Genomic DNA, 24139 nt, shown 5'->3' on the forward strand with positions numbered 1-24139 from the left:
GCGGGTTCTGAAAGAGCTGGGGAGAGTTTCTTGGGCAAGACAAGGGCGATAGAAGGGGGGGGGGGGGAGGAAGTAAAGACGATTAGGAGGAAATTTAAGAGAGCAGTCTAGGCCTTTGGTGGCCCTAAGAGGGAAAGTCCGTGAGGAAGACAAGCTGGTGGACATGGGAAGGGAAAGCAGGAGAAGGCAACGGTAGGAATGAAGAGGACAAGCCAGCAGAGGGAAGACGTTCATTTATGGAAGTGGGACACCCTCCTCAGGTCCTCTGGCTGGCAGTAGCTCCATTTTCCATCTCAAATCTGTCCGAAGTCATCACTCATGGTACTTGCAGGGGGTGGGGGGGTCGGGTGGGGACTAGGCTCCATGTGGAGACAACCTCAAGTGCCCTGATTATTCTAATGTGGAGACCATTCCACCACAGACTCTCTCCAGGGAGCCTCTGCCCCTCCCTGACAGTACCCAGCCACTCCCAGTCTTCAGCCAGGAGGCTAGCACCCCCAGTCCACTCCCCGCCCCAGGGTCTCCTGGGCTCTCTCCCTGCCCCAGGCCAAGCAACAACATTTCTCAGGACAAAGGACACCAAGACGCTGGGTGATTTTTGGCAGCAGAGATTGGGAAGGCCAGAGAATGGGAGGGAGGCAGGCTGGGAACCGGGAAGAGCTGGAGCTGGAGTCGGGATTGGGAGCCCTCGCTGGCACTCCAAATTTGGGGTGGGGATGGGGTAGTTGTGCCAGCGGGCTGGCTTGAGGCTGAGGCTGGGCCCTGAAGGTGGGATCCCCACCACCACCCAGCCTCCAGAGAAGGAAGGAGATTGGTTATGGAGCAACTGGTAGATTTTGCCTCCTATTTCCCAGGCACAGCTCAGCCAAGCTCTAGGAATACCCAGAAGTGCTAAATGGATTCCGTGCACTGGGAGCCTGAGCAGGAAGCCTTCCTTGGCCTAGGAATGAATTCCCACTCTTCAGACTCTTGAATCAGCTGGCACTCACTCTATTACCCCAGGCCCATCTTATCCCTCAGGGTTTTCCAGACAACTCCACCCCGCCCATCTGCTGCCCACTGTACCCTAGGAGGACCCCAGCTCCTTCTCCCCACCCCCAACTTTCCTCCAAGACTCCTCCTCTCCCCGAGGTCCCCCCTCCCCAGTGCATTTCCTCTCTCTTTGCACTGCCCAGCTCAGTCCCCCACTGGGCCCTGGCCCAGGCTCTTCCCAACTCCCTTCCAGGCTAAACCCTTCTGCCTCCTTTTTTAACCACTAAGGGATCGGCTAGGATGGTGACATGTTGTTGCTTCCCTAAGTCGTGTCTGACTCTGCTACACCTTGGACTGTAGCCCTCCAGGTTCCTCTGTCTGTGGGATTCTCCAGGCAAGAATACTGGAGTGGGTTGCCAGTTCCTTCTCCAGGGGATATTCCCATCCCAGGGATGGAACCCGTGTCTCCTGCATTGCAGGCAGATTCTTTACCACTGACCTGGATGGTGATATATCTGAGCCTAAAAGAAAAGGAGAGTGAAAAGAGAAGCCAGGGCCTCTCCCCTCCAGATCCTCCCCAAACCTGAGGACCGGATTCAGTTCAGCTTCAGGGAGCATCACACACACCCCACCATCATTGGTCACCCCAGCTCCCCCTCTCTGGCCCCAGCTCCCCACAACCCACCGTTTCCAGGCAACGGCACATAAGGAAAGTGGAGAGAGGGGCCTGGGAGGCCCAGGGAGGGGGAGATGTAACTCAATCCACCCCAGTACCTCAGGGTTTTGCCGCGGGGGGGGGGGGTGGGGGGGGGTGGGGGGTGGGGGGTGGGGCGGGGGGGTGTGTGCATGAGAAGGTGACCCATCAAGGAAAGAGGGCAGAGGTTGGGAAACATGGCTCCAGCCAGGAGTCAGCCTAGGAGTTATTGAAGAAAGGTGCATATAATGGGCCCCAGAGTAAAGCGTGGGGTGCCCCAAGGGAAACAAAAAGGGGCGCCAAGGGGCACGGGAGCAGGAAAAGCTGAGATGCCCCCGCTGGAACGAAGAGGCACAGAGGTTGGGGCAAGAAACCCTTTGGCTGAAAAGGGCTGCGTTGTCAGCTATACGGGAAAGAAAACAGAGAAACGGATCTTGACCATACAGAGCTGGGATCCTCTTCCAGTCCCGGAGCTGGGCAGAATGGCAGAGGGGGCCCAGGACCAGAACTCAAGAGTAGAAACGGAGTGGGAGGCCCACAGAGGGAGCAGCCTTGCAGTTCCTCCCACCCTCGCTCCGGCGCTGGTGCTGTCGGCCTCCTGCAGAGCCTTGGCTCCCCCTAGTGGCCGCAGCTCCCCACCACTCGGGCCAGGTAGCCAAGCCTTAGACCGTGGCTCAGTGGTTAAAACAAACAAAAAAAAATCCGCCTAATGCAGGAGATGTGGGTTCGATCCCTGGGTTGGGAAGATCCCCTGCAGGAGGGCATAGCAACTCATTCCAGTATTCTTGCCTGCAAAATCCCATGGACAGAGGAGCCTGGCAGGCTACAGTCCATGGGGTTACTGAATCAGACACCACTTAGGTACCAAATAACAACAAAGATGGGGCTCATCCTCCCCCTGCCCCCAGGTAGTTCCTGCGTCCCTGTCTCAGAGCTGGGGCTCTGCTGGAGCCAAAGTGTGACAGTGGGTCTCCAGTCACACACTGGCCCCCTGCTCGCAGGCTTACCCAGCCAGGGGCCTGTTGATCACCCCAGGTCCTGAATTTCCAGTTTACTGGAAGTTGCCTGTCCTCAGGCCTCTGCAGCTTGCAGGGGGTGCTGACCAGACAGTGCTGGCCCATCCCAGGAGCTCCAGGATTCAATCTAGGAGAGGCCCTGTACACCAGAGGAGCTCCCATCCCCAGCTCCATCACCTCTCTGGTCAAGGGCCTTGGTGAATCTTCAGACACTTTGGATCCCATTCTCCAAAAATGTGCACACACACACAATGTTTGATATTTTTAGGAATTCTTGGATCCCAGGCTAAAAATCCTAATTCCCCCTGGGGAGGGGGAGAGAGGGAAGGAAGGCCGAGCTCCCCATCTGGCCAGGGAATATAGGCAGTGCCATCCTCCTGACCTTATTTGTTGGATTGCTTCCTCTTTCTGTGCCCTCCCAGCTTTCTTTTTTGTCTGTGCTGAGTCTTCATTGCTGCTCGGGCTTTTTGGGGGGCTACTCTCTACTTGCGGTGTGTGGGCTTCCCTTGTTTCGGAGCACAGGCTCCAGGTAGGCGTGTGAGCTTCAGGAGTTGTGGTTCCCGGGCTCTAGAGCACAGGCTCAGTAGTTGTGCTGCACTGGGCTTAGTTGCTCTGTGGCACGTGGCATCTTCCTGGATCAAGGATCGAACCCGTGTCTCCTTCATTGGCAGGTGGGTTCTTTACCACTGAGCCACCAGGGAAGCCCACCTCTCAGCTTTGCTATCCAGTTTTACCCGCTTCTAGGAGCTCCATCTTCTCTCCCTGCGTGTGGACTAGAGTAAGACTCCTCAGACATAGGAATGCACGGTGACTCAGACTTTAATGGAAGTGTTCATTTCAGCGCCACAGAGGTGCTGGCAGCTGTGAAACATGGCACGGGGGCAGCTGGAGGAAGAATGGGGAAGCTAGGGCTGGGGGGAGAGGGACAGGAGACAAGTCCCCAGGCGCACAGCCCCACCTCTGGCCCAGGAGCCATCACTGAGGCCCCTTTCTGCTACCCTTCCAGTTCCAGCAGGACCCCCACTCCAGGCCATCTCAGAACCTACAGTCACGTGAAATACAGACTCATGGCTCCCCCTCCAGTCAGGTCAGCTTTCTGGCGCCGGAGTTATGGCGAAGTGATTCATTAACAAGATGAATGAAAAGTAAATAAATGAATAAATAGCACAGTGGAGCCTTAGACCAGGCCTGAGCAGGCAGCCAGCCCTCCGCGGCACTCACACTCAGCACTGCCCAGTTCCTGCTTCATAAGCAGCCTGGAAACATGTGGACTCAGCGCAAAGCACGCACAACACATGGCCCCTCTACACACCTCGACAACCAACCTAGACACTCCACACAGACCCCAGTGGGTCTTCTGTGAATCCCCTTACGATCCTCAGTCCATGGCCGGTTTTCAAGGAGAGAGAAGAGGAAGGAGGGAGAGGCGGAGAGCGCGGAACCCAGAGGGTGGGAGCGCGGAGACAGCAAGGCTAGACCAGCCAAGGCGCAGCACAGAGGGTCAGCCGAGCAGGACTGGAAAGAAGAGGATCCAGGAAGAGGACGGAGTGAGGGGGTTCCAGGTCTCCAGGCAGAGAGGGGGCTCACAGCACACTCGGGTTGCGGAAGTTATGGCCCGCAAAGCGAGCTTCATCCCCTAGTTCTTCTTCGATTCTGAGAGAGGCGAGTCAGAAAGGAAACAGTCAGCGAGGCAGAAGGACCCTGCTTCTTTTCCCAGGAGTTCCCCCGCCATATCCTCCAAGGCCCTCGCACTACCTGCTCCTGGGGCCTGGCCTGAGCAAGGGCATTCCCTGGCTTTCCATGGGCCGTCAGTCAGGCCATCTGTAAACCCATCATTCAAAACCAAATCCTTTCTGGATGTCTACTGTCCTCCAGGCCCTGGGCACTGGAGACAAAACGGTGGACAAACATAGCTTGTGACTCTCTGAGCCCCGGGTTTCCATTCCCTGGGCTCCCTTACCTCATGAGCTGGTTGTACTTAGCCAGACGCTCAGAACGGCACGGGGCGCCAGTCTTGATCTGAAATATCCCAAAGATAGACAGCTCAGCGGCCACCCCTTCACCCCATGAAGGAGAGCTAACACTCCCTCGAAATTGCCATGATGCCCACAAACACCTGGAAGGACAGCAACCTGAGCCTAGAACCCCCCAATTGCACAAAGGGCTCCCTGATGCTCACCTGGCCTGTGCACAGCCCCACCACCAGGTCAGCGATGAATGTGTCCTCAGTCTCTCCGGAGCGGTGACTCACCATGACCCCCCAGCCATTCTCCTGGGCCAGCTTGCACCTGCATTTGGTGCAGCAGCAGTGAAGCCCAGCCCACACACTCTCCCCAGCCCTGACATTGGTCAAGAAACATCTGGAGGGAAGCTGTCCAGGGTGGGGGGTAGAGAAAATCGGGGGGCATGGAGGGAGGAGAACCAGGAGAGCCGTGAAGGTGACTTGGGGCTCCCTGCCACCTTCTGCACTTGTGGGCAAGGCTGGGCTGGGGCGCTGGCAGGACACATCCTGCAGAAACGGGTTGAGTGGGGGAGGGCCCAGAGGCACTCACGCTTGGATGGCTTCAGTGACTGAACCGATCTGGTTGACCTTCAGCAGCAGACAGTTGCAGGCCTTCTCCTCCACCGCCCGCTCGATTCGCTTGGGGTTGGTCACTGTCAGGTCATCACCCACAATCTGGATCCCCACATTGGCTGTGAACTTGGACCAGGCCGCCCAATCGTCCTGGTCAAAGGGGTCCTCAATGGAGACCACTGTTGGGAGAACGGTGAGGGGACTCTGCGTCAGGTGGGAACGCCCCGCTTAGAGTCCCTGCATGGACAGATCAGATGCCCTGGCCAACTCAGCCTCCTCTCCTCTGAAATAAGCCTCCCCTGACCCATTCTTTTTATTTAATATTTTCATAATTAAATTTATTTACTTTTAATTGAAGGATAGCTCAAACAGTGAAGAATCTGCCTGCAATGCAGGAGACCCAGGCTCCATCCCTGGGTCGGGAAGATCCCCTGGACAAGGAAATGGCACCCACTCCGGTGTTCTTGCCTGGAGAATTCCATGGACAGAGGAGCCTGGCGGGCTGCAGTTCATGGGGTCACAAAGAGTTCGACACGACTGAAGGACTAATACACACTGCTCTACAATACTGTGTTGGTTTCTGCCAAACATCAACATGAATCAGCCATAGGTATACCTATGTCCCCTCCCTCTTGAACCTCCCTCCCACCTTCCTCCCCATCCCACCCCTTAGTATTTTATTTATATTTATTTTTTATTTATTTGGCTGTGCCGGGTCTTGGTTGGGCCCCCTGCATTGGGAGCACCTCGTCTTAGCCACTGGATCACTAGGGAAGTTCCCCTGACTCATTCTTATCTTGATTTTTTCACAAAACCTTTCAAAAAAAACAAGGGTTCAGAAACTTTCTCACAACCTTTCTTTGCATTTTCCTATTTTCTACCAGGAGCCCCTCCTCATGGCTATTCGAAACCTTTCATTCTGCAGTTTATGCCTATTTTCTCTTGCTGTGTCTCAGGAAATGGAAACCAACTGCTTCCATTCCAGGGATGAGTCATTGGGAGACCTGGAGAGGGTGGGTGCTTCAGCTCCTCCTCACCCATACAACAGTCCAGCCCCGTTCAGCATCATTTTTGTTTTCTTTTCTTTGCTGAGCAGGTGACTTGCGGGATCTTAGTTCCTGAACCAGGGGTTGACCCGTGCCCTCGGTAGTGAAAGCACAGAGGCCCTAACCACTGGACCACCAGGGAATTCCCCAGCATCCGGTTTTATCAACTGAACATCCTGAACTGCTCTCGTTCCCATCACCCTCTTACCACGCCTGTGCTGTGCTGTGCTTAGTTGCTCAGTAGTATCCAACTCTTTGTGACCCCATGGACTGCAGCCCCCAGGTTCCTCTGTCCCTGGAATTCTCCACGCAAGAATACTAGGGTGGGTTGCCATGTTCTCCTCCAGGGGATCTTCCCAACCCAGGGATCGGACCCAGGTCTCCCACATTGCAGGCAGATTCTTTCCCAACTGAGCCACCAGGGAAGTCTTACTGTGCCCAGGTCCTTCCAAACGTGCCCCATGACCCCAGCAGCTTCAGAGATCGTGACTTTAATCAGGATCCAAAGCAGATGGAACAGATTCATCATGGGTTCCTGCCCATTCACAGGACACCCAAAGCCCAGCCCCTTCAGGAGACCCCTTCACCCCATCCCTGGTTCTCAGGCTCTTGGACATCTCTACCAAGCACCTGGGTCAGCACTCATCAGGTCCAGAATTGCCTCCAACACACCCCTGCCTGCCCTCTGCCCTCCCCTGGCCACAGCCCTTGCTCTCACCAGGATAGTCCCTGACAAAGTCCTGGTAGAGGGCCCCCAGCTGGTCCCCGGTGATGTATCGGGAAGGATCAGCAGGAGACTTGAAATCCAAGTCATATTTGCCATCACGGTAAAACTCCGAGGCGGCAACATCCATGCCAATGACGATCTTCTCTGTGTAGCCAGCCTTGTCAATGGCTTCCTTCACCAGTTCCAAGGCTGGGGATGGAATACAACAAGGTCATCAGCAGGAAGGGTGGCCAAGGAGGAATGAGAGGAAGAAAGAAATTCAGAGCAGAGGTGGAGGGCTGTTGCTGGGGAGAGTTCTGCTTATGGTTGTTTGGGGGTTATTCCCAGGACTGCGATGAGCAGGCCACCTTCTAGGAAGGCAGGGGAATGGAATTCTGTTAATAACAGTTTGTTTTCTTTTTTAATAGCTATCATTTATTGAGGGCTAACTTTGTCACCTCAGCGCTTTACACCTATGATCTAATGATGCTAAGAGGTAGATACTGTTGTTATTTTTGTTCTACAGATAAGAAAGACAAGCACAGAGACTGTTCAGAGAGCAAGATCACCAGGAAGTAACTCTTCAAGTCAAGGTTCACATCCAGGCAATTTGGCCCCCAAAAGTTAACTCTTAGCCACTACCTGCCTGTATAGTTTCTCTTCACTCAAAGGTTTCTGCCAGGGCAGGGAAAAAATTAGGGATCCTAGAGGCCTAAGAGGTTGGGGTGGAGATGGGATAGATTTGGAGTTCGGGGTATCTCATCAAACTAGAATCCATGGTGAGAATGGATCCCACGGGTCACCTGGACCACCTCCCCAAATCCTCTAGGGCTCCCGCAGGAACTTGCCGATACTGACACATCTGGCTGGGCAGGTAAAGGTGGTCCTCTTAGGCCTGCACATGAATTTGTTAGGCCCTCTGGTACCCACTCCAAGGACTGGGAACTTGTAGCTCAAGGACCCTCACGCAGCCTTCTGGGGACCCAGTGAAGCATGTGGCCCTTCCTGATGTCCCGGAATGGAGTGAGATGGAGCTGGGAGTAGGGTCTTGGTCTCACCCTCACTGTTCTCCAGGATGTTGGGGGCAAAGCCACCTTCATCCCCCACGTTGGTGGCGTCCTTGCCATACTTGTCCTTGATGACACCCTTGAGTGTGTGGTAGACCTCTGCACCAAGTCGCATGGCATCCCGGAAGCTCTCAGCCCCCACCGGGAGGATCATGAACTCCTGCATGGCCAGCTTGTTCCCAGCGTGAGAGCCACCATTGATCACGTTGAAGGCCTGGGAGCCACAGGAGGACAGAAAACATCACGGAGCTCTTCCCTCTCCACCCCCAAGAGTGTCAACCCAAGAGCCCAAGCTTCCCCCAGCTTCCAGACTTAGAACCCTCCCTCCCGTGGTCCCTGTCCTCTCCCTACAGCTGCCCCAACCACTCTCCTCCCATCGGCCTCCCAAGGCTTCATGCTTCCTCCCCACCCACCCCCGGAGGAGGCACGCGCTCACCGGCACAGGCAGGATGAGGTCTGAGTTCCCGGCCAGCTGGGCGATGTGCCGGTAGAGGGGCAGTTCCCGCTCGGCAGCCCCTGCCTTACACACGGCCAGGGACACACCCAGGATGGCATTGGCCCCAAACTTGGCTGGGAGTTTACAGAGGAAGGCACTGATCAAACATGTCCCCTTCCCCCTCCAGCCCTCAATTTTTCTTTTTTAATAGCTAGCATTTATTGAAGGCTAACTGTGTCACCTAAGCACTTTACACGTGTGATCTCATATACTCCCCCAAAGGAGCCATAAAGGAGACCCCCCCCCACAATCCAGCAACACCTCATCCATCCTATTCTGTGAATAGCTGAGGGCGGAGTGTGATCAGAAAGGGCAGCGAGCTGCACTTCTTGTAAACATCCCTGAGACCACAGATTCTGCCACTAACTCTCCCCTCCTTATGCTGCAGAGTTCTCCCTTCTGTCTCATGTCACTCCCTCCCACTGGAGGAGGCTACGAGAAGGGCTAGTCCTCGGGCTCTCCTTCCTTCCTTCACTTCTCAGTCTGTTCCACGCGCCGCCCCCTCCCGCCCCCCACACACCCACTCTCTCCCAGCCCCTGCTTACACTTGTTCTCAGTCCCATCCAAGTCCAACATCAGGTTGTCCAGCTTCTCTTGTTCTACCACAGACAGACCCTGTGAGCAGAGGCCCCATCACCAGGAGCCAGGATGGAGGCTGGACCCTGACACCTAAGACAGGCACCCCTCCCCATCCACACACAGGCTCACATCCACCAGGGTTCCCCCAGGTTCCTGTGATAGCGGCCTGTCTAGATTAGGGGACTCAAGCCCCCGTGGGAGTGGGCCCCCTTCCCTCAGTAACCGTAACTCCCCAGAGGTGGCCCTTTCTCCCTCTACATCTCCCTCCCCTAATCCAGGGCTCCTTCAAGGATCCATTCCCCACCCCCAGCAAAGAGCAGGCCTCACTGAGCTGATGAGGACCGGGGCAATGGTGGTGTTGATGTGGTCCACGGCCTTCAGGACACCTGGGGAGAGGCGGAGAGGTCAGGCCAGGAGCGACCAGGTAGAGGAAGGCATGCGGGAAGAGGGCTGGGGATGGGCATGAGGCCCCCAGCAGAGAGACAGGGAGCCCGGAAAAGACAAAGGGACTCACCTTTGCCCAAGTAACGCTGTTTGTCCCCATCCCTTAGTTCCAGGGCCTCGTAAATACCGGTGGAGGCTCCACTGGGCACCGCAGCCCGGAAAAGACCTGGGAGGGGAAAGCCGCGGAAAGAGAATGGAGAGAGAGGACAGCACAGGGACCCGGGATTCCTTCAGCCTTGCAGCTCTGCACGCCTGTGGTACATCCAGCTTGCTCCCCACACTGCTCCTTCACACACACACACACACACACACACACACACACACACACACACACGGAGGCAGATACACAAGCGGTGGCCTCCTCATCCACCCAGTTGAGGTCCCACACACACAAGGAGGATACCAGAGAAATGCAGCTTTGCAGGCAGTACGCATGGTGTACACACAAAGAGCACGCACACACGGTGCACACACAGAGAGCACACACACACAGCACATACACATATGGTGCACACACACAGAGTCCACACAATAAACCAGCACACAGAGACTGGCTTATCTCGGCTCCCCTGGACAAGGAAGTTCTGCTCCCAGACTCTAGGCTCCTGAGCCTGGCCCAGCAGGGCACCCCACTGGGAATCCTCCCATCCCAGGCCGGTACACCCAGCCCCGGGGCTGTGGGAAGGTGCCCATTACCTTTGGCAGTGTGGAGATCCACCTCCACCGTGGGATTCCCACGGGAGTCCAGGATTTCCCGGGCCCAAATCTTCTCTATGGACATGATGGCTAGGATCTCCTTGGGTGGCAGGGAAGGAAGGAGAAAGATAAGAGGCTTAGAGGGGTGGAGCCTGAGATCAGTGGGAGGGGCCAGAGGCTGGGAGGCTGGGAGCGACAGGAAAGAGGTTACTGCAGTGGGTGGGGGGTGGGGAGGAGCTGGGTGCAGTCGCCGGCGGTAGAGGGGATCCCCCCGCCCGTAGGGAGAGGAGAAGGTCAATGCAGTGAGGAAGGGGAGGTCACTGCAGTGGAGGGCGGGGTACGATCAAACGACGAGATGGGAGGACACGCAGGGAGGAGGGGAGAAGCGCGGCAGTGGCTCCCTCGGCCCCTCAGCAGTTCGGCCGCTGGCGGGAGAGGTGCCCCCAGCTCTCCTCGGGGCGATACGGCCGCCAGGCTTGCACTTCTTTAGCGTCAAGAAGGGCACGGGTCGTCTGGGCAGTGGTGTGGGGGCGGGCTATCCTCCAGAGCCCTCATCCCACCCAAACTAACACCCCAGCCCCCACTCCGAGGTCCCAATCTCCCTCCAAACGTGTGTCCCGCCTCTCCCCAAGAAATGTAGACGAGTCCGGGGCGAGGGTCCTCCGTCTCCCGGGTTGCCGGGGGCAGGGAGAAGGAGGGGAGACCGTGGGGAGGGGCAAAGCTGGGCTGGTCCTCCCTCGGGCCCTGGACAGACTCTCTGCTCCAACCCCCCTTCCCCGTGCGGCGGAGAGCGGCGCTGTAACCGGCGATGAGAGGGCGATGCAGGGGAGGAGGGGCCGTGGGGGTCTCGAGGAAGTCTGGGGATGCTGAGAAAGGGTGAGGGAAGACATCTCCCCGCGCACGTCTAGGGACGTGCCAGGGTAGAAACGCACAGTCCCGGGAGACCCCGAACGCTTATCTTCCACGGAACCGGAGGGGCAGAGGGACACAGGGAAGGGGGCTGCAAGGGTGGAGAAAGGCGCAGTCAGACACACGCAGGCGCGGAGAGGCCAGGCGCCCGAGTGGCGAGGGGCGACGGCCTGAAACCGAGGGGAGAGGCCGGGAAAGGAGGCGCCGGGGAGGCGCGGGTGGCGGAGCAGGTGCGCAGAGCGGCAGGGCGAGGGATGCGCGAGGCCGGGGGAGAGAGGTGGGGGCGCGGCGGCGAGGGGAGGGGGCCGGAGGGGCTTCACCTCGGGGCTGCGGACCCAGCCGGTGGCGATGGCGGCGGGGCTGGCAGTGGCGGCGGCGGCGGCGCAGAGAGAGCGGGAGTGGCGGCGACGGCTGCGGCTCCCGGGCGGCGGGCGGCGGGCGGCGGGCGGGCGGGCGGGCGGGGGGAGGCGCCGATAGGGCCGGGCGGGCGCATGTGACCCGGAGCCCCCGATGAGTCAGGAGCCGCCGGCGGAGGCGCACGCAGGAGCGCCGATGGGGGGCCGATGGGATGGGGCGCCGATGGGATGGGGCGCCGATGGGATGGGGCGGGGAGGGCTAGAGGAGAGCGACGTGGGAGGGGCTGGGGACCACCCAGGACCTGGCCCCCCACCGCCCACGCGGGCTCAGACCCGCACACCCAGACCCCCCTGTAAAGTAACAGCCTCACGCCAGTGATCAGCCAGGAAAGCCCAAGGAGGACTCAAGTGTCTCACAAACCGAATCAGACACCAAAGTATCCCAATGTCTCTTTATTGGAAAAGCGAACTGTTCCTCACACCCAGGCTCCTCCGCAGATGCTTCACGCAGCACCCGGGGCCTATCCAGGCCTGGCTCCCTCCAGACCTGCCCCCGGGGCTGCTTGCCACCTAGTCACCGCTGCCCAGATGCCTGTGAGGAGCCTGGGCGGCACGCTGTGATGAATTCCCAGGTCTGGGACAAGAGTGGGCATCTTCCTGTCTCCAGAGGAGGGGGGGTGTAAGTGTGGGGCACCCCCTGACTGGGGTCTTCTCAGTTTGGGGGGCCAGCGTTCCCCTGATCACCTGGAGGAAGAAGGTAGAAGCCAAGCCTCTGGCCACCTGCACCCCCCCCTACTCCCCCCACCACACACCCCGCCTCTGCCCCACTGAAGTGCCAGCTGCCACCCTTCCCTGGGCTCACAGCCTCTGTCTCTTTCCACCTCCTTCTGCCCTCCTTTCCTCCTTCTGCCCCTGTCCTGTCATTTTTAGCCTCGGCTCTTTAGTACAGGATTTTCTTCCCCTGCCTTCTTCCCTAGGCCCAGTCCTCAGACGCTGCCTCCAACCCACCCCACCAAAGCCCCTGACCCAGCCTTTCCATCAGGTGTGGTTGCCCAGCCACACACTCATCTCTGCCTGCCACCCCATTCTCGGGGCTTACTTCTCAGGCTTTCTGATATATCACCTCTGCCTCTCTCAGCTCCTCCCAGGCCCTTCTGGTTCTTTCTCCTCTCCGTGAGACACCCAAGACTCCTAACCCAGGTCTCCCCAAGTCTTCTCCTTGCCTCTGCCTTCCCCAGCCACCTCCTCCCTACAGCAGCTCCTCAGCCGGTCTTCCTGCCTTCCCGCCCCCTTCCTTACTGTCTTTGGAGGCCAAGGGAACTGGCTAGGTGGATGACTGGTCCAGTTCCGACTCAGGTTCGACCTCGGCCTCTTGCTCCTGCTCCTCCTTCATCCTCTGCCGGATCTCCTCGGCCTCAGCCCGCTCCTCCTCCTCATAGAATTCCTTGTCCAGGCGCTCCAGATGAGGAATCTGCACCAGGGCCTCCTGGCGGTAGTCGTTCTCATCGGTGCATGGATTGTCCAGCAGCACCAAGGCTCGCAGCCTGGGTAGGTCCCGCAGCTTGGCAAGCTCCCCCAGGTCGGCCACCATGTTGCCCCTGCCGGTATAGGCAGGAGGGGTTCACCAGGGAACGTGGGTGTCAGAGGCCAGCTGCCAGGCCTGGGGCCTCACGTGGCGGAATCTCCTACAGTTCCTCTAGAAAGATGGCCTCCATGGACTAGCTGGATTTGCTGCAGACAGAGGTGCTGGGCAACCCTGCTCCAGTCTGTTCCGCCCTGGGGAACCCTCAGTGCCACAGTCTATTCTGTAATGTGTCGTGTGTCTCCTTCTGGAACAGCAAACCTAGGTCTCAACCCTGTCTTGTAGCTGAAGACGAGGGAGGAATCTCCCTCGTTAGACGAATCTTCCCTTGTTAGACGGAAGGACAGGCTTCCATCTAACCAGAGAGGTTAGATGGTGGGACCAGAACCAGCGGAGAAGAAACTGGGCTCTAAGCTCATGGAGACGGTGCTGTCTGGGTGCTCCCACAGGAAGGAGCCCAAAAAATAAGCTTCCCCCCAAAGCACCTCATTGTACTGTGCATGCATGCATGCTCAGTTGCTTCAGCTATTCCCCCCTCAGTGGTCCACCATCTCTGCTTCAGCTACAGACATTTTCACGATCACCCTGAGGGGCAGGTCCTAACCTCAGCTTCATTTTATAGGAAACTCAAGTGTGTGTTAGTCACTCAGTCGTGTCCAACTCTTGGTGACCCCATGAACTGTAGCCCACCAGTCTCCTCTATCCATGGGATTTCCCAGGCAAGAATACTGGAGTGGATTGCTGTGCCCTTCTCCAGGGGATCTTCCTGACCCAGGTATCGAACCTGTGCAGATTCTTTACCATTGAGCCACTGGGGAAGCCCCCATTGTATGGTACTCTGTGTTTATGTTCATGCTCTTGGCTCACAGCTTTGTGAAATCAGGCTTAAATGTTTCAGCCCTATCTCAAGGGAGGGGCTGAACCACGCACAGTGTTTCTCGTAGGGAGTGTAACATGCACTTGTGTGCTGGACTGTCCTTGTTTTCAGGTCTCTGGCCCCAGAGGCTCCTCCCAGTCACTGAGACAAACCCTCCCTCCTACACTTACTTCCAAACACCCCTGGTTAATAGCCACTGAGGAAGGTCCATTATCCCTATCTATACCATTAACTGCAGAAGGAAATGGCAACCCACTTCAGTATTCTTGCCCGGGAAATCCCATGGACAGAGGAGCCTGGCAAACTACAGTCCACGGGGTCTCAGCTAAACCAACTTAGCATGCATACCATTGACAGGCAAACAATACACCCTCCACTGTACCAAGATGGCACAGGTGGCACAGACCAGAGTAGCAGAGCTAATTCTAGGAGTCAGGGCAGAACTCTGGGCTTCAAGGTACAACCACCACTCCTTACTCGGAGACTCTCTTTCCACTGCTGTCCTCAAAGAGGATTTGGCCTTGGTGACTAAGCAGGCAATTTCCTTACATCTTTGCAGGAGCTGCTGCAGTAAAGTCTTACCTGATCCTCAGTGCCTTTCCATCTAGAGATTTTCTTCTAATGACTCCCCTTGCCTCAAATCTGAACACACCCTGTGTTTGAAATCAGATGGGGCCATCCCTTACAGGGGAGACTCAGGAGAAGAGAGGCTGGAAATCGGAAGGGGAATTGGGGCTCAGGAGATGGAGAAGAGCAGTGGAAACATATGGGATGGAGCTAGACTGTGATTACCTTGAGAACAGGAACCATCTCTGATTCCTTCAGATGGTTCCCAGCACAGCACAAGGCCTGGCCCATAGCACATTCTCAGTATGTGAGTGGAATGAATAGGATTCAGGAGTCTCGGGCTACAAAGGTTCCAGTGCTGCATGCATTTAAGACTGATGCAGAAGACAGGAAAGGAGGGATGAGGACAGAGGATGAGGGGAGAATCTGTGAGTGGGCTGGAACTGGGGGACTCGGACCAGAGAAGAACACAAGGTCCAAGGTGGCTCCAGGGGTAGGGGCGAGGTGGGCCTGGAGGGATGCCTACCTTAGGTTGAGGTACTGCAATGATTTCATTTCCTTGGAGAAACCACTCAGAGTCTCAATCTGGTTGTCTCGAAGATGCAAGGTAGTGAGATTGCTTAGGTTCTCCAAGCCTTCCACCTTCTTCAACATGTTCTGGGCCTAGACCCAGGATACAGTAGATAGATTGGGAAAGGGGGGGCCGGGGGGAAGAGGAAGAGAAATCAGAAAGAGATGTGGCAGGGCTTCCCTGGTAGCTCAGTGGTAAAGAATCTGCCCGCCAGTGCAGGAGACATAGATCAGAGAAGACCCCACATGCTGCAGAGCAACGAAGCCCACCTGCCACAGCTACTGAGTCTGTGCTCTAGAGCCTGGGAACAGCAACTACTGAGCCCAGGCACCCTAGAGCCTGTGCTCCACAAGAGCAGCCACCACAGTGAGAAGCCCTTACACCACAACTAGAGAGTAGCCCCTGCTCGCAGCAACTGGAGTAAAGCAATGAAGACCCAGCACAGCCAATAATGAATTGTGTGTGTGTGTGTGTGTGCACGCGTGTGCATGCCAGTCACTCAGTTGTGTCTAACTCTTTGAGACCCCCTGGACTGTAGCCCACCTGGCTCTTCTGTCCATGGGGATTCTCCAGGCAAGAATACTAGAGTGGGTTGCCATGCCCTTCTCCAGGGGATCTTCCCCATCCAGGGATCAAACCCAGGCTTCCCACATTGCAGGCAGATTCTTTACTTAGATTTGCAAAACAGCAAATCTAAGAGGTAGAGAGGGTGAGAAAGGGGAGTGGAGGTGAGTAGAGATCCATGTAGATAGCAAAGAATCCAGGAGAAGCTTTCAACCAAGAGAAAGGTTAGCAGTAAACCCTACTATCCAGCCCACCACAGCCTCCTCTGATGAAGGAGATGCTTCAACCCACCCCCACTACCTCCCAGCCCAAGAGCCTCACTGCTCCACCAAGGAGACATGGCTTCAGCAGCATTTTGGAATGAAGAAGCTCAAGGGCTTAAAAGACTAGACACAGGACCTTCCCTGGTGGTCCAGTGGTTAAGACTCCCAGCGCAGGAAACACGGGTTCAAGCCCAGTTTGGGAAACTAAGAGCCACATGCCACGTGGCCCAGCCAAAAAAAAAAAAAAATTAAAAGACTAGACACCTAAGTGGCCGCCTTAGCCTGATGTCTATACCTCAGTTATGCACATGGTGTCCCAACCTATACCAAAGCAAACTGTCTCTATGCCATCCACACGCTGTGTTTTGTTAGCCCTGTTAATTGGTGAACACCTTGTCTATTTGGATTTTGCATCCTCACAGCAAACGCTTGGTGTTTGGAAATAATGTCAGTTATCATAAGGATGAAGTTAGTAGGTGAGTCCACTAGAAGCCAGGCTTCCCTGGTGACTCAGTGGTAAAGACTCCACCTGCAGTGCAGAAGAGGATTTGATCCCTGGGTCGGGAAGGAGGATATATCCCCTAGAGGAGGATATGGCAACCCACTCCAGTATTCTTACCTGGAAAATCTCATGGACAGAGGAGCCTGGCCAACTCCTCTGTCCATAGCATTGCAAGAGTCAGACACGACTTGGCAACTAAACCACCTACAAGTAGCTGGTATCCTGGCCCCCCAGGACAGTGCCCCTTTTCCAGAACCCACCACCCTGTGACCCAGGGCACTACCAGGAAGAGGTTCTTCAGCTTAGGGAGGTTGATTCCCTGGGTGCTATTCAGCTGGTTCCCCCGAAGCTCCAGCGTGTGCAGGCTGATCAGTTTTTTGGGATCCAAACCTGTCACCATGTGGATGCGGTTCCCTGAGGAGAAGGAGGGTGTGAAGGGTTCAGAGGGCCACCCTGAGTGTCCAGCAATAGAGCCTCTGCATCACCTTCTCTAATGCCAGGTGGATACGAGGAGGGCCAGCTCCAGATGTAACACCCACAGGGCCTTGGGGCGATGGTCTGGTGGTCCAAGGGCCCAAGGGATGTGCCCACCTAAGTCTTTGAGGCATGAATAAGGGGTGCCCCACAATCCATACAGCCAACTCCCTCTCCTCCTTCAAGTCTTCGCTTAGGTGTCAACTTCCCAATGACATTTGTCCTAGCCAACCTGTTTGAAATCGCCACCTCCCCCCACCCATTTCCTTTACCCTGATCTATTTTTTCCATTGTACTTTTCTCCTTTTATTTTTTTGTTCTTTTTTAGCGCTTATCTCCTTTTAACATACTTTATAAAAATTTACTTCTTTATTGTGATCGTTGGGACTTCCCTGGTGGTTCAGTGGTTAAGACGCCACACTTCCACTCAGGGGCGCTGGTTCGATCCCTACTTGGGGAACTATGATCCTGAATGCTGCATGGCGCCAGCCAAAAAATAAATAAAATTAACTATTGTGATCATCGATGATTGCCTGCCTTCCCCGACTAGAATGTAAGCTATGCAAGAATAGGGAATTTCTTTGTTTTGTTCACTCCTACATCTCCAGCACATAGAACTGTCATCGTGAACCACCACGGGTGTCTGAACGAGGGAGTGAATAATGTAGGTTGCTATGTCGCACAGCCAAGGGCCATGCTGCCCACTGCTATCGGCCCCAGGCGAGGAAGGAATTGTGCGAGGCCCATCCTAAGGCCCCACCTTTGAGATCCAGGCTGGCCAGACGAGGATGAGAGATGCCCTCCATGTCGGTGATCTGGTTGTAGGCAAAGCTGGCGATCTGCAGGTAGGGCAGTTCGTTCAGCCCGGCACTCCGAAGCTGGTTGCCATCGGCCTTGAGCCAGAGCAGGTGGGTGAGGTAATTGAGTGGGGACAAATCTGTCAAGTGGTTTTCAGAAACATCCACGTATCGCAGATGGATGTAGGAACGCAAGAGGTGGATGTCTGTCAGATCCCTAGGAGGTGGTAGAGGCCAGGTCAGGGTTAAGAATCCAGCAAGGGCTGTCAGAGGTGCTAAAGCAGAGGGCAGCGTGAAGATGGCTTAGAGTGGAGAGAAGAGCGACTAACAGATGGGCGAGTCGGGGAGGGGAAGCAGAAGGTGGGTGGGCTCTCAACTCTGAAGGACATGCGAGAGAGTCCAGCTGGAATCTCCACCCCACCCTATCCCCTTACGGCCTCCAATGCCGCAGGCCAGCTCTAATGCAGGGGGTCACAGCGTCCTGAGAAGTAGACTCTATCCTTCCCTCTTAGCTGGCCCAGGATGACAGAGATCCAAACTCAGCCAAAACACCCATGATGGAGGGTGAGAAAGGAGACTAGGCCCCACAACCTCGGCCCGCTTCTGGTCCCCCATAAACACACCTGTCTTTAATCTCCAGCTTGACGTAAGCATGAGCCAGTCCATTACCCGTCTTGCAGAGCAGAGAAAGCCCTTCCTTCATCATGTCCTCTGTGAGGGGTGTGGATATCCACTGCAGGAGGAAGCGGACTCAGGCTTGCCTTTCCAGCCCAACCCCAGCCCTTAAGCCCAGACCCCTCCATTTCCAAGTTCTCACATCCTCGGACTCCTCTCCCTCCTTTCTGTAGTCCTCCCACTCCTCTGTCTCCTTCTCATCATCTTCCCTTTCCAGATCATCCTGGTCTGGCTCGAAGTCTTCCAGGTCATCTTCATCTGACATTTGTCTTCCCTGCTGAAGGCTCTGGAGTCAGATCAGGTTGGATCCTCGCCCTGAGAGAGATGATCTCAGTGTTAGCCAATGCTTCCTTCCTCACCTCCATTAATGGGTACCCCTTCCATCACCCTATCACCACCCTCCCAGATCTCCTCCCAGCCATGCTTCTTTCCTCATCCCTGTGAACATCGCATTTTGACTCCCAACCTCCATTTCATACTTCCCACCAAGGATCCCTTCCCCTTGGATGCTTTCCGAGACCCCCACGACCTTTTCTGCCCCTCTCAGTGGCTCCAACTCCTCCAGCAGCTAGTTATCCAGCTTCCTGGACTCCCCTTTCGCCAGTTCTTTCCACTTCTGCCTGAAGCCACCTTCTTCTCCAGAATCCCCTACCGACACCTCACTTTCCATCCCTGACCCCTGCCCGAGTCCCTTCTTCTAACTCTCCATCCCACGTTTCCCTGTCCCCTCCTGGACACCAGCCGGTCATGCAGGCTCCAACCCTCCCACTCAATCCTCTTTGGCAGAAGGGACACAGACCCTGGCTCTGCTCAACCAGAAGCGGTCGTGGAGAGGTCTGGCCCCGAGAGAGAAGGGCTGTCTGGTAGACGGCAAGAGAGAAGGAGGCGTTGTATACTGCTGTTATGGCAACGGGGGACCGGGCACTAGGCTCCCGCAGCTGGTAGCCGTTGAGAGGAGCTGCGAATAACCAAACTGAAAATCCGCCGCGAAGCCTGTGGGCCAGTAGTTGCCCGGTGACGAGCCCCGGTTCCCAGTCCTAGGAACCCGGATGGGGCGCGGTAATTGGCCCAGGGCTAAAAAGCCAGTGGGCGTGACTTACTTAGTACACTGAGGGGAGGGGGCAGAGGGCGGGGCTAGCCAGTAAGTCACCTGAGACCTTAAGGAACTAGACTACCTCAATGCAGGAATACTGTGAATTCAAAAGTAACTCATTCCCTGAAGCAAAAGGTGGACAAATACCGAGAGCTAGAAATACCAAGGTCTGGTTCCTGCACCTTCTCATAGGTCCCACCCATTGATTATTTTCAAGTAGACTTTTGGCAGGTGGCTTCATGGAATGGAAGGAGCCCAGGCCCAGTGTTATCTTAAGCTCTGTGTTGAAGTCTTGACAGATCTGCAATTTACTAGCAATTTACCAGCAATTTACCTAAGACTCCACTTTCCCATCTGTAAAATAGGTTTATGGGTACCAACTGATAGAGATGGAGTAAGAAGAGTATGACTTATGCTGAAGCGCTCTATGGATTGCTGAATCCAGCGTGGGACCATTCTATCCTCATCATTTGATGCAAACCTTTTGTGTGATGTGAAGGGAGAAAATCCAACAGGAGCCTAGGATAATAATCCTCATCCAACACAGTCATATAAATAATAATCGAGAGATTTCCCTGGTGGTTCAGTGGTTAAGACTCTGCACTTCCACTGCAAGGGGCACAGGTTTGATCCCTGGTTCAGAAACTAAGATCGTTAACATCATCGACAAGAACCAATACAGCCACACCCAGGCACTCAAGTCTGTGTGACTTGTTGAAGGAGATTGCAAAGAGAGCTTGAGATGCAACAAATATTTCTGGAGCACTTGTGCCAGACAGCACGTGAGATGCCTTTGCAAGTGCTACTGAATCTCCACCCCAGTCCTGTGAGATAGCTACTTGGGAGAAGAGGAAACTAAGGCTCAGGGAGATTAATATTTATGACACAATTCCCACCTAGGGGGAGGGGGGATGTTATCAATCCTGTAGAATCTGATGTAGATACGGCAAGGTCACAAGGTAAGATACCATGTGATTGTTAACTTACAGACTATATAACAGGAAAAGCAGTCTGATGGAGATTGTGGTGAGTTGAAAATCGGGAAATATCACCTCCTGCCCTGTCCTGTTCACTTAGTATCATGGTACTCCTTGTTGTTGTTGTACAACTCTTTGCAACCCCGTGTACTGCAGCACACCAGGCTTCCTTGTCCCTCACCATCTCCCAGAGTTTGCCCATGTTCATGTTCATGGCATCAGTGATGCCATCCAGTCATTGCATCCTCTGATGCCCTCTTCTCCTGCCCTCCATTGTTCCCAGCATCAGGGACTTTTCCAATGAGTCATCTATGCACATCCTATGACCAAAATACTGGAGCTTCAGCTTCAGCATCAGTCCTCCCAGTGAGCATTCAGGGTTGATCTCCCTTAAGATTGACTGGTTTGATCTCCCTGCTGTCCAAGGGACTTTCAAGAGTCTTCTCCAGCACCACAGTTTGAAGGCATCAATTCTTGGGCATTCTTCCTTCTTTACGGTCCAGTTCTCAAAACTGTATGTAGCCACTGGGAAGACCACAGCCTTGACTATTTGGACCTTTGTTGGCAGAATAATGTGTCTGCTTTTCAACATACTGTCTAGGTTTGTCATCACTTTCCTGCCAAAAAGCAATCATCTTCTGATTTCATGGCTGCAGTCACTGACCGCAGTGATTTTGGAGCCCAAGAAGAGGAAATCTGTCACTACTTCCACCTTTTCCCCTTCTATTTGCCATGAAGTAATGGGGCCGATGCCATGATCTTAGTTTTTTTTTAATCTTTAGTCTTAAGCCGGCTCTCACTCTCCTCCTTCGCCCTCATCAAGAGGCTGTTTAGTCCCTCTTCGCTTTCTAGCATTAGAGTTGTATCATCTGCATATCTGAGGTTGTTTCTCCCACCTATCTTGATTCCAGCTTGTAACTCATCCAGCCTGGCATTTCTCAGGATGTGCTCAGCATATAGGTTAAACAAACGGTGACAGCAGACAGCCCTGTTGTAATCCTTTCTCCATCGTGAACTAATCAGTTGCTCCATACAGGGTTCTAACTGTTGCGTCTTGACCTGCATACAGGTTTCTCAGGAGACAGGTAAGATGGTCTGGTATTCCCACTTCTCTAAGAGCTTTCCACAGTTTGTCATGATCATGGTACCAGCAAGGTTTTAAAGTCAGAGTCACCAGGTTCCAAACTTACTCTACCACTCAACAGCTGGGTGCCTCAGCACATTGTATCATTTTACTGAGATTTCATTTTCACATTTATGAAATAAGGATAAACATGGCCCCCTCCAAGGAGTGCTGCTGTTTAGTTGCTCAATCATGTCAGACTCTACGATCCCATGGACCGTAGCCCTCCAGGTTACTCTGTCCATGGGATTTTCCAGGGAAGAATACTGGAGTGGGTTGCCATTTTCTTCTTCAGGTGACCTTCTGGACCCAGGGATGAAACCCCTGTCTCCTGCATTGGCAGGTAGATTCTTTACTGCTGAGTCACCAGGGAAAACCCTTTCTGATAATAGCCATTATCAAATAGCCACAAAATTATTATTTTAATTTGTATTTTTGATTGTCAGTGAAGTTGTTTCTTTTTATTAATATATGTCTATGTATTTGTCTGTATTTATTTTACAAAATTCTTTTTCATGTCCTTTCTCGTGCTCCTGAGTCATTCACTAATTTTTAAAATTGCTTTGTAGGAGCTCTTTATGATTTGAATTTTAATTGTTGTGGAAACTGCCAGTTGCTTACCTGATATGCATTCTTCTCTTCTTTCTTACTAACAGAACTGTTCTTATGGAGAAGGAAAGGGCAACCCACTACCATCCATGGGGTCGCAAAGAGTCAGATACAACTTAGTGACTAAGCACGCACACCTAGCTTATAAACAATACTTGGTCATTGAAAAATAGCCTTACCTGTGTCAACATATGTAATTCTTCAGCTCTGTGATGTCTGCTTTACTTAAAATTGATTGGAAAAATTGTTTTAGTCTTTTTGTATTTAATCATATAAAATGCTTTTTAATGTGTGCAGATATGAAGCAAATAACTTAATTATTTAAATATTGTTTCAGTCCAGAATATTTAGGTAATATGGTTGTCATTAATGATAAATCTTGCTGAAATAAGTTACAATTTACTGCCACTAATAAAACATCATAGCAATATTTTTTAAAAAAAGAACTGTTCTTAAATAATTTATATAAATGAAGTTTTACAACATGTAGTTCTTTGTGTTTGGCTTCTTTCATTCATGTTTTCAAGATTCATCTGTATTATAGCTCCTATCAGTACTTCAGCCCTCTTAATTGCTGAACAGTATTCTATCCTATATCTGGTTTATACCAGATTTTGTTGTATTTCTTCATTCATCAGTTGATAGACATGTCCTTTCAATTTTTTGGCTATTATGAATAATGCTACTATGAACATTCATGTAGAAATTTTTGTATAGCTGTATATTTTCATTTTTCTTAGTTATATACCTAAATAATATCAATACAAAAATAATACTGAGTATCAAAATATTGAACTCTGTGGATGTGAGAATTGGACTATAAAGAAACCTGAGGATCAAAGAATTGATGCTTTTGAACTGTGGAGTTGGAGAAGACTCTTGAGAGTCTCTTGGACTGCAAGGAAATACAACCAGTCTATCCTAAAGGAAATCAGTCCTGAATATTCTTTGGAAGGACTGATGCTGAAGCTGAAACTCCAATACTTTGGCCACCTGATTCAAAGAACTGACCCCTTTGAAAAGACCCTGATGCTGGGAAAGATTGAAGGTGGGAGGAGAAGGGGATGACAGAGGATAAGATGGTTGGATGGGCATCACCGACACAATGGGCATGAGTTTGAGTAAATTCCAGGAGTTGGTGATGGACAGGGAGGCCTGGTGTGCTGCAGTCCATGGAGTCACAAAGAGTTGAACACGACTGAGTGACTGAACTGAACTGATGCTAAAATTAATGGATTCAAAAGGAGGACATGATTCTTTGCCACATTAAATATTCATTCATTAAATATTTACAGTTTTGGACTTCCCTGGTGGTCCACTGGTTAAGAATCTGCCTGCCAATGCAAGGGACATGGGTTCAATCCCTGGTCCAGGAAGATTCCACATGCTGCTGAGCAACTAAGCCCATGCCCACAACTACTGAGCCTGTGCTCTAGAACTGGAGAGCCACGGCAAGAGAGCAGCCCCACATGCCACAACTAGAGAAAGCCTGAGTGCAACAAGAAGGACCTAGTGAGGCCAATAATAAATAATTTAAAAATTTTTAAAATATTTATAGTTTCAATATATTCATTCATTTATTCAAATATCTATATTGAATGCTTACTATGTATCAGGCATTTTGCTAGGAGCCTGAAATAAAATGTTACATGAAAATCCCCAGGAAGAAACTATTTTCATTTGAAAAATCTATTACAAACAGAACTGGACCTCAGATATTTTAGCTTAGTTTGTTGGCAGCTTTTTCTCTATAAGTGGAATTGTAAGTGGATCATACGTTAACTCTATATTTAACCTTTTGAGGAACTTGCCAAGCTTTTTCCAAAGTAGCTGCTCTACATTACACTTCCACCAGCAGTTTTTGAGGGTTCTAATTTCTCCATATCCTGGCCAACATTTGTTATTATTT

At 53.2% G+C, this 24139-nt stretch overlaps 2 protein-coding genes across 3 annotated transcripts; both read right to left on the minus strand.

Moving 5' to 3' along the window:
• ENO2 (enolase 2) lies at window positions 3484–11624 on the minus strand. 2 transcript variants are annotated; one of them, XM_018047555.1, is made up of 12 exons: window positions 11521–11624; window positions 10292–10391; window positions 9666–9761; window positions 9479–9537; window positions 9118–9187; window positions 8513–8646; window positions 8068–8290; window positions 7022–7219; window positions 5235–5436; window positions 4862–4970; window positions 4643–4701; window positions 3484–4335 (listed from the first exon to the last, which is right to left on the minus strand). In XM_018047555.1, exons 2-12 carry the CDS (start codon window positions 10374–10376, stop codon window positions 4266–4268), a joined length of 1305 nt encoding a protein of 434 aa, XP_017903044.1. In that variant the 5' UTR covers window positions 10377–10391; window positions 11521–11624; the 3' UTR covers window positions 3484–4265.
• On the minus strand, window positions 11995–19457 carry LRRC23 (leucine rich repeat containing 23). Its single transcript, XM_005680930.3, has 8 exons — window positions 19228–19457; window positions 18571–18743; window positions 18377–18486; window positions 17717–17970; window positions 16766–16896; window positions 15109–15245; window positions 12856–13154; window positions 11995–12300 (listed from the first exon to the last, which is right to left on the minus strand). Exons 2-7 carry the CDS (start codon window positions 18691–18693, stop codon window positions 12881–12883), a joined length of 1029 nt encoding a protein of 342 aa, XP_005680987.1. The 5' UTR covers window positions 18694–18743; window positions 19228–19457; the 3' UTR covers window positions 11995–12300; window positions 12856–12880.

Source organism: Capra hircus, chromosome 5 (genome assembly GCF_001704415.2).
Source record: "Capra hircus breed San Clemente chromosome 5, ASM170441v1, whole genome shotgun sequence".
Classification (NCBI taxonomy): Eukaryota; Metazoa; Chordata; class Mammalia; order Artiodactyla; family Bovidae; genus Capra; species Capra hircus.